Source organism: Serinus canaria, chromosome 7 (assembly GCF_022539315.1).
Source record: "Serinus canaria isolate serCan28SL12 chromosome 7, serCan2020, whole genome shotgun sequence".
NCBI classification, from domain to species: domain Eukaryota; kingdom Metazoa; phylum Chordata; class Aves; order Passeriformes; family Fringillidae; genus Serinus; species Serinus canaria.
In genome coordinates this window covers 6,193,204-6,205,722 of record NC_066321.1, presented here as the reverse complement: position 1 = coordinate 6,205,722, position 12,519 = coordinate 6,193,204, and the positions used below count along the sequence as shown (strand labels likewise).

The window sequence follows — 12,519 nt, the reverse complement described above, 5'->3', positions numbered from 1 at the left end:
GAAATAATGAAATGACCTGCTACCACAGAATAGCTTGGGTCGGAAGGGACCTTTAAAGGGCCATCCAGTCCAAACCCCTGCAACAAGCAGGGACATCTTCACCAAGACCAGCTTGCTCAGATCCTCATCCAAAAGACTGGTGGTTGTACTTCATCCCAAACAATGGAACTCTGATGAATATCTGCATTATAAAAGGACTCAGATGTCTTTGCCATGAGTAACAGTAGCTGTTTCCATGAAGGAAGAGGATGTTTTGCAGAAGGCAACCACTTCTAATCACACAGAAGATAAGTGATCAAACGGACCTCATTCACAGGACTGGTTAAAATATCCCAGCCACAAAGATTAGAAGAGGGAAGAGAACTTTTCCTGGAGAGCTGAAGGCATTCAAAAGAAAGCATCAAAAAGACTAGCCATAATCAAATCTAGCTCATGCTTAGAAGCCTTTCCAGATCAAGAGATGCAAAAAAGGAAGCATTTGAGTAAGAAAAAAAATTGGACAATGGGACCTTCTCTATGTGTTTCAAAATACTTATGCGGTATTTAGGTAAAAAGTACAGCACCAAATTTACTCACTTTCAACAGTAAACTACTCTAAGTTCCTACTAAAAAAACAATACCATGTCTCACAAGAGTGCTTAAAAGACAAAAAGTTTTAAAAGAAATTTGGATAAAAACATCTGACATGGTAAAATGAATAGAATGTTCAGTCACTGAACAAATAAGAGAATTCCATCAAAAATAAGCACATCAATCAACCAGTAATCCACCACCTGTGTTGGATGAAAGTACCAAACCACACAAGACCTTATGAAAGAAAAGGATATAAGGAAGTAATGTGAATAAAGAGTAAAAAAAATGTTGATTATATAAATTAAATTATGGTTGCATACATTTCACAGCAAAGAGAAGACTTTATATGGTTTATTATAAAATTTGGCCCAATATTTAAATTGCTCTTGATGGAATTCTTATTTTCCGATGTTTCATAGACCTTTGGATTAATAATCCAAAATCTATTTTCAGGTCTAACTACTACTGAAAATATTCTGCACAAGCCCCAGCTGCCTGGCCAAACCCAGACCAAATTCCCAAGGGCTTTTCAATGATAAATGTGATCAGTAGATTACACTGGCTTTAAAATAAGGCCAGAAATAACATTTATTCAATCTGTGACACAAACCACAGGGCTCTGTGAACTTTAATTTTAGTACAACCCACAGATATTCCCAGCACCCCATTCTTTACACATCCTTCAGTTAATTTCCATCAGACTCTATGAGCGACTTGCTATAGGAGACAGCTGGAATCTGCAGTTGTTCCCATTAATTTTTTTTGGTTTATTGGTCAGGACCAGACAGGGTTAAATAAAGGCTACACTGGTTATTTAGGAGTCAAATTCAAGTTTCTGAGAAAAACTAAAGCTTGTTTTTGTGAAAGATTTTCCTGTTTCCTGCAAGGCTTTCCTTTCCACAGTGGTAGGAATAGTGTCATGTTGTGTGTGGGAAAGGCTAATATTACTTTTTACTCTTAAACATTTGCTTTTCTTGTAAGATTCTTTCCCCAAAGCTTAAGTAAACAAGCATATGGTATTCCCTAGCAGCACTCCCTGAATGTCAGAATTGTTCTGTGTTGTCAGACCAAGAGGAAACAAGAGACACTATCAATACATTCAGATCATTTGTGCTCATGATCAATTCCTTTTGCTTTCATTCTTCAGGTTGTGTTAAAGATTTTGAAAATAAGCACTGTTGTTTCATCAAAAAACAAAAGTAAAGGATTATAACAGCTTCTTTCAAGTTCATATTGCCCTGTTACAGAGATGTTACTGTGTTTGATGTAAACGTATCCATCATACAAGATCCCACATATCAATGTATTACAGAGAGCAATCAACAACCACAGAACTTTACACTGCTTTCAAGGTCTGAACAGATACCTGCTTCTAATATCCTGAATTCTGGTAATAGCCTGAACTCTTCCTATAATTGAAAAAAAAAAAAAAAGCCGTAAGGATACTCTAATTTATATACTGATAGTAACAACAGTAACATTTAAATCAGATGGAGTGGCTTCTGTCTGAACAACTTCATGATGTAATGACCAAGGCTTTCACAGCTTTTGGAGCTGACAACTTCTTTAATTAACTGAGAGATTTCCATTACAAAATTAGTGAGGAAATCACAGAGGACTCCTTAAGTTTAAAGATTCTAATACAAATTAAAATGTGCACCATGTGTATATATTGTAATGCAGTTCCTTACTGCTGCACAGACACTCATTAAGAGGGACATGTTTTAAGAAAATGAATTCTCAAAAAGAGAAATGAATCTGGTATCTCTGATGATATTCTGTACTGGATTCTTGCCCCTAATTTGCATCATTCCCGATTTTAAGACTACTGTTAAGTTTCATTTGTGAAGATAATTTCTTCATGCCTTTTTTATTTTTTTCAATTCTTGGAAAGACAAGTTATTTATATCTACAGAGCTGCCAAACATAACTGAAACCAGCACAACAGTTGTCAGCATCTGATGTCAACTGCAAAGGCCAAAGCCTATTGAAGTTTGCATATGGCAACCTGGTCTCCAGAGGGAACTTCTGATTCCAGGGAAGAAATATGGCTGTCAGACAGCCAAGGGTGACAGCCCACACTGCTGAGAGTCCACAAAAGGGTTTCCCTATTGTCTTGCTAAAGAAAGATGATGCTTCTTATTTGAAGTCCAAATTGATATAATTAGATACAGGTAATCGAAAGTAAGAACTCTGAAATTTTTACAGATTTTTGTTTCCTGTCAAAGAAAAGGTGTGGTGAAAATACACATGTGCAGCAAAAGAAATATGACCTGTCTGACAAGAGATACATTTATAATACAAGTATTTTTTACTGTAGAAGCTTAGAAGTGTTTTGTCTCACAACTATTAACTCCTGAAGGAGAATGATGACATTTTAAAATTACTGTTATTTACAATTGTCCAAATATTATTTAGCAATACGGTAAAAAAATTCACTTTAACTACAAAATGTGATTTCCACACAGCTAAAAGTAAAATCTTCTTTTCCTATAGATAGGGAAAAGATGGGTGGAAAAAGAGAAAAGAGCCAGTCAAAGTAACACTGAGGCAACCCTGAATAACCAGGTGGCAAGGCTTTCTTGAATGCAAGACATAAGCAACAGGTCATGAAACCAAAATAAACATTAAGGTTGTACTAATGAAATGAGGAAATAAACCCAAAAACCCTGGAGGCCTCTCACCTTTAGCTCTGCTGGTGTGAACTCTGCCACGAACCCAAACCTCTTCATCAGCCTTCTCCACCGTCAAGTCTTTTATGCGAACCAAAACTCGATCTGGATTACAGAAAAAAACACACATCTTAAAACAGTTTTTCACTTCAAACTCCAAATGCACTTTCTATCATTTCTATTGATAAAACTGATAATAAATCCAAAACATTGGGTTTTGTATCAACAGCATAACTGACTGAAAACACACAAAATCCCATTTCCTTTCTTAGTGACTTGTACTTGATGCAGTAGCTTTAAATTGTTCATTTTTGACTTACACAGCAGGGTCGAACCGCACTTTACCAACAGCAAGACTCACTGTAGTTCACGGATGGCAGAACCCAGCATGACTAAACTGGTTTTGATAGGACTTCACTGTACTACCAGCACTTATTAGTCTGAACTTCTGCTGCCTAAGGGATGTGTGCCCTGCTGCACTGTGCAGGGTCAAAGCTGCCCTGTTGAACCCAGCAGAACAAAGGCTCAGAGGGGACATGACTACTCTCTGTGTCTACCTTACATAAGTAGGATGAATATAACTGTAAAATAACTATCATGTAAAATAAACAACATAAAGAAACCACACATAAACGTACGCTATCAATTTAAAAATATTTATTTTGATTAAAACAACAGCATTTTGGAGCAATGACAGTATTACTGTATAAAATGGATAACATCCATTTTAGGAAAATCTCTTTGACAACCTAATCAGGCACTACCATCACTGTCAGAGCCAAGACTTGATCAGAAGACCCCTTCAAATCCAATGTAGCTGCAAAGCTAAATAACAACAGGAATGCGGGCTTGGAAAGGACAGATTTTGGATAGCAAAGGGAAAAAAAGTTATCAAAGAAAATATTTTTAAATAAATTAGGACTTTAAAAATTTTATACAATAATTACATCCTAACAATATGCTGGGTGCATGCTGGTATTCCTTGCATGACTCCCTCACAAATCTCTCCCTTGTTACAAAATTACATTAAACTTGCTAAGACACACTGTAGACTTTTCCTGACAGAACTTTTCTAAAGTTTTGCAAAAAAAACCAACAACTTTTGCCTGCTCCAGATTACCATCTGCTGCTCTGAACTCCTTCCTTCTGTCTCTGAATACCAGTCACAGCTTGCCCTGCAAGCCTATTATTCTGCACTGGGGATTTTCAGGGATTGAAAACTTTTATTAGCTTATGTCAGGGCAATGCAGTTCTTTCTTCACACACACATATCAAATCCAGAACAGAATGGAAGTGCACAGAGAAATGTGACAGGAAATTGACTCAAATATGTTCATGAAGTGTGTATGTGTGTGGGTCTGCTGGGAAAGGGAGAAATGGGAATAAAGATGTTACCATTTGCCAGCAATTTCTGATATTCAAACTTTATGTGGTACTATAGGAAATATGCAACCATCACAATCCACAACCTTCAGTATTTCTAAGAGTTTGATATTCAGACAGTTAAAATTACCTCAGTCAACTTGAAATTGTATTGTTACAAAGTTAAAACATTTTCTAGGTAGAAGCATAAAGACAGAAGGAGGTGTTACACCTTTCATGGATCCTCAGTGTTTCATGAACCATCTGCATTAGATAAATATTTTTTAAAGTATTTTGGGCTCCTAATAGTTCATATTTCACTAAGGGTAAACAAGACATATTTAACACTAAAATTGTTACATGGTATTAATTATTAAAAACTATTTCACCATTTATAAAAAGAGTAATAAACAATATCCACAAGGTGACATTATAAAGCCCTGTCTTCCAACAGCAGATGACATAATCACAGAATGGCTGAGGCTGGGAGGAGTCTCTGGAAGTCCTCCCACCCAATGCCATGCACAAGCAGGGTGGCATAGAGCTAGCTGTCCAAGACCATGTTCTGATGGCTTTTTAGTATTCTCAAGAAGGGAAACTCTTCCTAGGCAACCTGTACCAATCCCTGGTCACCCTCACAAGAAAAAAAAATTCCTGATGTTCATTGTGCCCATTGCCTCTGTTCCTGTCACTCTGCTCCACTGCAATGAGCTGGATGTAGCAACTATGCCACTCCTCAAATCCAGTTCTTTTTTTCCCTTAATGTATAGCCCAATTCTTCTTTTTCTCTCAGAACTCCAACCTCTTTTAAACATAGGAGGAGAGGATAAAAGTCCTAAAAGCTGTATGGCATACATAAAACAACAGTTTTTCACCTCCAGACCGCATTCCCTGCCTGTCACATCAACCTGTTTACTAAGATAACTTATCCTGCATCATGGAATTTAGAACACAATGATCAATATTTGTGCTGTCTTTGTGTAGTGCCAGCATCTTCAAAGTCCTGGAAAAAATTGAAAAAGAGAAGGCAAGTTTGACATAAAAACCTGAAAATCAAAAGGAGTATTAGATGAAAGAAGCTTTCAGGGAGGGGATGTGAAATAATGGGTCTGAAGGGAGAAAAAAGGAATAGCCAAAAATGGAGTTTTACTAGCAATCATAGCCTCAAGATAGCAGGAAGGACTTAAAGACCTGATATGGCAGGAGGCAAGAACATCAGATAGCCAGGGCAGCCAACATAAGCAGAAGAAAGACTTAAGTGGGCCAAGAAAGAAGGCACAGGCGTGTGTGAGCTTAACAGAGCAAGGTGGAGAAACAAAGTTGTGAACCTGAGAAAAGTTTCTATTTGCCTACAGAGGAACAAGAATCTATCAGCATGGCAAAAGGACAATAAGTGTACTCCCTGGAAAGGAAGAGTAACTTGTTCTGATCACTGTAAGCTGTGTGAGTACCCTGTCCAGTCAGTGGTTCCAGGACAGTGCAGCAACTGGAGAAAGCAGAACAGCACCATTCCTGCAGCCCCCTCTGAGCTGCCTGCCAGGGCTGTGCTGTGCTGGCTCTGCTCACCAGATGATCTCTGGGCTGTACACCTTGTACCATCATGGGCTACTCTGATTTAGAAATGGCAGGCAGACTTCAGAGACTTCACACAGACTTGAGAAACAAAATGAATACACTTCAGATTGATGGTAACATTCCTATCTGTGCTTCTCCAACACTCCCTGTCCCAAGCAGCAGCTCCTCCAAGACAGCCAAGGCAAAGAGAACACTTTGGGGCGCTACTGATGACAAATAATATCTCACCCTCCTGTGAGCCCTTTGGCAAGAGCTCTCCCTGGCAGGAACTATTGAATCTGTAAATAAAAGTGCATTAGTCTCAAGGAAGAGACTAGGCTGATCTTCAGCTTTTTTGTTATACACATTTTGTTCTTTATCATTACCTAATTGTGGTGTTCTGGTAGCCATTTTGTAAAATTACAGAACAGCAGGAGTGCCACAGATTACATTTTAAGCCAAATAAAAAACTCACTCAACATTGTCCATACACTGAGATTTTTTTTAAACAAGGATGAAAGGTCAAGGGGACAACACACCTAAACATGACACTCAGCCTTTTTCACATAATTTCCTGTTGCTTTCACCATTTTCCTTCTCAGTATACTTTTTTCTCTAGTACTTTTGAGTGTTTCTTTTGAATATGAGACAGTTGGCATTTCTCCACGAAAGCAGGACTTGATCTGCTATCTCAGTCTGTCAGCTCAGGTCCCCCACAGTTGTTTGCTCTGGGATGCAAATCCAGGAGAGAAAACACAGAGCTGGGCTGCTTCCAATGTGATTTCAACTCCAGTTCTCTTTCTCTGGCAGATAGAATGGATTTTATTCAACAATCACTGCTAATGCAGTCACTGCTGATTTGCTTGTCCCATTACATTCTTGATATAAAGCTCCCCTTCTGTTGTTTTCAAGAGTGGTCTTGTGACTGCTTCTCTTCCCTACATTCTGCATTTCCCTTCCTAAAGGGGAATCAACCAAAACAACCACTCAAAGGAGAAAAAAATCACCTACTCACAGATGATGTTACTGTTTTACATTTTACTATGAAGAAGTCATAAGAAGCCAGTCTTTCCTTCATTGCCATTTCATGCACTGAATTTAATACAAAGAATAATATTCCTTGGGATATTAGCCTGGGACATTGTTCTCTAGCCGCTAAGTTTTCCTGAATCCCAATTCCCCATCAGGAGAAAATCAGGATTTCCTGAATTCAGAGTGGTATGACTGATAAAACCCATAAATATTAATATCCAACACTAATGGATTTGGTGCCCATATACAGGAGAAACTGAAGGCTTCACAAGCAGACAGGTCACACTCAGAAAGCACTGAAGTAATAAGTCACAGCAGAACTTACTCCAAACACAGAAAAAACCTGACATCTCAGTACAGTGTAATTAACAATAATTTAATAATTTAAAAAATAGTCTGCAGTGATGGACAGACACAAAACTGACAAACCATTTAAGGCACAGTCCAGGCATGGGCAAAAACTGAGATTCCTCTCAATCCAGGATTGAGTTCCAATATTCAACCACACTCATTATTTTTTTTTTCTTCCCTCCATTCTCAACTTCCTGTTCCAACTCATGTCCATGACCTCCAGTCCAATTACCACACACCTTCAACACCTGGCCTTATCTTTCCTACACCCTCCCATTAAGTAGATTTAAACTGTAAGATCATCCCACAGCTTCCCATTCTCCAGGCTGAAGAAGCCCAGCTCCCTCAGAAGCTGTGCTCCAGGGGACTGGAGGTCTCCACTGGACTGGCTCCAAAATGTTAATGCCTTCCTCACACTGGAGAGCCCAAAACTGGACATGGCACTCCCAATGCAAGTGTCTCACAACTGCCAAATGTATCCCAATAAGGGGGGGGAAAATGCCAGTGGGATTTGAATGAAAAAGTTTGGTAAATGATTTCTCAAGTACTGAAGATATTTGGTACATAAATTTTTTCTTTATTCCCACCCTCTCTCTCGCAAAAACTTTTTTTATTTTTCAACTGACCTGGTTTCTCTTGGGATTGTATCATTGATGACACTCCATATCTTTCCTTAGCATAATCCTAGAATGGAGGTGAGAAACATATATCAAAGAAGCACACACAAAAAAACTGAACAACATCATCACAGAGTTAACTGAGGGAACACAAAATAATTAGCAATAATATTTTAAAAAAATGCATTTTGGACTCATAAGAGATATACAAGGGAGAGAAGACAATTGTGCCCTGGATGAAAAAAATAATTCCAGCAACAGCAACCATGCATGAAGATCAATGCTTGTTACACAGAAAGTTAGTGTGATTATCTATAAAAAGAGCCTACTCCTCAAAAACTATTTGAGTCCTACGTTAAGGAGTTTAAACATTTCCTTCCCATATTCAGGCACACTGAATTATCACAGGCCAGAGGAGCTGAACTGTTAACAAAATCTGCCAGATAAGGGATAGAGGACGGCAATTTTCATCAAAACATCACAAGTCCCGTTTCCCATTCATTTCCAAATAAAACCCCTTGGTTTATTTATTTTATTCTATTCAATTCATGATCCAAAGTTCCTACTAAATACTTTATTTGGGGAGGGTCTTTGCTTGTCTGCTTTTGATGAATTGTGGCATGTTTGTAACTTTAGGGGAGCCACCAATACTTGGAATTCCTTGTCGCTGATGCAACAATAAGCACAAGTTACTTTATAACAAAATCAACTGATGCGCGTTGTTAGTACTTTGTTGATGAAGAAGCACGGGCCTACAGTTTTTCAGCACTGCTCTGCGATCTTCACGTACAATGCAAAAGCACCTGCCAGGCCAGCAGGAGCCCCTGCAGAAACCTCCTGCTGGGGAGGAGCATCCCAGGTGTTTCTGGGGGGAGCAGAGCTCTTCAGAGAATCACAGGCTGGGCCCGGCGAAGGGGGAGTGGGGGGACAGGCAGGGTAAAGCCAAAGGCAGCTGCGCCCCGGGCTCGGCCAAACCCGGCCTGGGCCCAGCCCCCCCACCCCGGGAGCCTCAACAGCGCGCCCGCCGCGTTCCCTGCGGAGACCCACATCAGCCGCCGACGAGTCCTGGTTCTCCGTGCGGCGGTCCTGGCCCTGCCCGCGGCCGGCGGCGCTCGGCATCCTGCGGCAGCCGACGCGGCCCTCACGGTCCCTCACGACACTGCCCCGCACACTCCACGCCGCTTCCGTGCGCTCGGCTCTCGCGAGAGCGCCGCGCCTGCCCCTGCCCCGCCCGGCGCCGCCCGAGCGTATCGCGAGAGCTGCCCCCGGCACGCGCTGCCCACCTCCCGCGGCGCGCGCTGCCCGCGGTGCCCTGAGGGCGGGGCCGCGTGGCCGCCCTGCCAGCGGGGCTGTTCCCCTCAGAGCCCTCCCTTCAGGGAGCCGCCGCCGCCCTGGCGAGTGTCGATGCTGCCAACCCCGCGCTGATGATGCTGTGGCGAATACTGATGGGGTGGGCAGGGACGAGGCAGGGTGGGTTTGGTCCTCGCTCGCCCTGCTCCACAGTCCATCACATTGTGGCCAGAGGTAACATCAGAGAATCACAGAAACGTTTGGGTTGAAAGGGCTCTGGATATCACTCAGTCCAACCCCCCGCCAATGCAGTGTTACCTGGAACGTGTCCAGGTGCGTTTAGGATGTCTCCAGAGAGGGAGGCTCCACAACCCACCTGGGCAGCTGTTCCAGTGCTCTGCCACTCCCAACGTAAAGTTCCTCCTTGTTTGTGTATGAAATTTTCTTTTTTAGTTCATGGCCAGTGCTCCTTGTCCTGCTGCTGGGCACCACCGAAAAGAGTCTGGCACCATTCTCTTGGCACCCACCTTGAAGATATTTATCTGCATATAAATAAACATGTTGGACTGTGAGGTGGCCAGCTAATGAGCATGGAGCCAAATCAAAATGCACTTTTGTTCTATTAGCCCAGCAAGCGTGGCTTCCCAGTGCTTATCCTGGTAGCAGTTCTGAGCTCTTGCCCAATCACCCTGTTTATAAATAGCTGTTTATTAGTTAGCTACAAGTAGGTCTGGTAGTTTTGAGAGGATGAGCAATAGTGCAAATGCAGGTGTTTCCCTCCAGCTGGGTGCTTGCTTGAAGCAATGCTACAGTTCTGAGCCAGGGCTGGCTGCAGGTGCCAGCTTTGAAATGACAGAAATCAAAGCTGGATGCAGCTGGCGAATCTATAGATTGTTTATTTTGTGCTGGGCGAGAAAGAGTTAGCGGTCCTGATTTAAATTCTAGTTTAGAATTTTCACATTTGACTAACTAATCCCTTCTGCGGTATCAATTAGAGTTCTTCATTTCCTGTCCTACAGTTGTTTATTTTGCAGCATTTTGTACTGTACTGGTTCAACATCTCTTCTCGTGGGAATCCCCTTGCAAAGTTCCCCTTCTGCCTCTCTCTCAGAGAATTATCACTTCACCGTGAGACCACATAGCTTTCACAAAAACCTTTCTTCTCATGCACTGTTGAAAAGAATTCAGATTCAGTGACAGAGAAGGCAAATCACTGTCAGTTTTCATTCCTCACCACAAGAAACGAAGTTCTGATGGTGGGGTACTGTGTATTGTGTTAAATGCTAGTGTAACAGTAACAAAGCACGTGGATATCTCTGTGTCAGTTGTGTCTCTTGTTACCTGTCATGTAGAGTCGCTGCTCAACCTGAGCCTAAGCTAACAGACAGATGCAAATCTTGTGCCTCACCACGGAGCAGACGGTACCACCTGCACAGCGCAGTGCTCTGTAATTCTTGGCATTTCACCGACTTTGCTGTGAAATTCAATCATAAGAAACCAGACCTGTAACCCTTATTTCTGTGCTGGGAAGCTTTCCAATGGTGACTAGCATGAGTATTTCCTCTGGGGCAAATCACCTGATGGTAGTGCTGAAGGAAAAACCCTTTAAATATAATGAGGGTGTTAACTGGAAACAAACTATGATCTTTTAAAGGGCACTGTGGCTAATTATTCCAATGCCAAACTTCCAGAAAAAGCATTTTGCAGAGTTCATGCTCTTAGGTCATTTGTCCAGGGTCCCATTGTCTTGCAGTGGAAATAGGTTGGAATGGGTTTTTTCCAAAACCTTGGAAATAGGTTTTATGAGCAAAAATCTGTAATACATTGAAGATAGAAAACCAGAAAATTGAAATTGAGAATAATTTACTATGTGGTTAAATAAACCCCTCAAAATTCTCCACTTAGCTTGGGTCTGCAGCAAAAATTTGTTTTCCATCTCACTGAATTGATGAAGAGCACAAGCCATCAGGTGCAGGCGGTGCAGCTCATCTGCCGCACCTTCTGTTTGGCCGCGCTAGCGCTGACAGCCGTGCGCTGGGGGCAGTACCTGGGTGAACCTGGACGCGATCCGTGCCAGCAGAGCCGGAGCCGCCCCGCCTGCGAGGCGGAGGGGCTGCGGGGGAGCGGCCAGCGCTGTCCCCAGGGGCCTGGCCCAGGATTAGCACATGGGAATGACATCACCCACAGCCAATCGGGGGGCCCCGGGGGTGCAGCTGGATGGGGGCCATCCTCCACTTAAGTAACAAGACATGACATACCATGTGCTAATGCTAAATAATTTATCCCTCAGGCATATAGTGAATTGCAAAGCCAAGCTGAGGCCTGGTCAACAGTTTGTAGTTTAAATTAAAATTGGCTTTCCCATCTTCAAGGGAGGGAGGAGGTTGTCAACTGTTGTGATGAAAAGTGGGATGCACAAAATCTCTTTTTTTCTCTTCGCTTCATTTCTTTCTTCTGCTACAATTTGATCTTATAAAAACACTTCTCAGTGATTTTGGAGGTGAATCCCACATATCTCTATTATATGAAGGAAATTCATAGAGGAAGGTTTAAGATGTTGGGAATAATTATTTCTGATATATCCTTGAAACTTAAGCATTAGCACCTGTAATATAATAAACCAAAGCTATTCCAAGATTTAGTTATATGTGTTTCAAGTTACAAATGGTATGTGGATGTTTCCATAGCAGAGCCATAAATTAGTCTCATTAGGAGGCAGTTGCTGCTGCTCAGGCTGAGGCTCAGGCCCAGCCTGTGTCAGGATGCTGGAGCCAGCAGCACACAAAAGTGGGTGTGATGTTAAACCACAGCTGATGCCTGCTGAAACTGAAGCCTTTCCAGCTTAGCAATGCAGCTAAGCTTGGCCAAATGTTTGACATTTGTTAAAATATTTAGCTGATTTTACTGCTAAACAACATTTCCACTGAAACCACAAGAAGCTAAAAGTAGTCAGCACTTTCCATAACCTGTCCTTACACAGGATCTTACAGAAATGGTGGCTCAAATAGTCTTTAATCTTCCAGTGTGGCCAGGAAATCAGCAGTTGCAATATGCACAGTGTTGTTGGG

The 12,519-nt window shown here is 41.8% G+C and overlaps 1 protein-coding gene across 1 annotated transcript in view; it reads right to left on the bottom strand.

Moving 5' to 3' along the window:
* The window catches only part of DARS1 (aspartyl-tRNA synthetase 1), a 36,332-nt gene extending 26,957 nt beyond the window's left edge, over window positions 1-9,375 (bottom strand). The window contains exons 1-3 of the mRNA XM_009087788.4: window positions 9,209-9,375; window positions 8,171-8,228; window positions 3,258-3,350 (exon numbers count right to left, since the gene is read on the bottom strand). Coding sequence (XP_009086036.4) covers window positions 3,258-3,350; window positions 8,171-8,228; window positions 9,209-9,280 — 223 coding nt within the window. The 5' untranslated portion in view covers window positions 9,281-9,375. The remainder of the gene's footprint in view (window positions 1-3,257; window positions 3,351-8,170; window positions 8,229-9,208) is intronic.
* Between the last annotated feature and the right edge of the window lie 3,144 nt (window positions 9,376-12,519).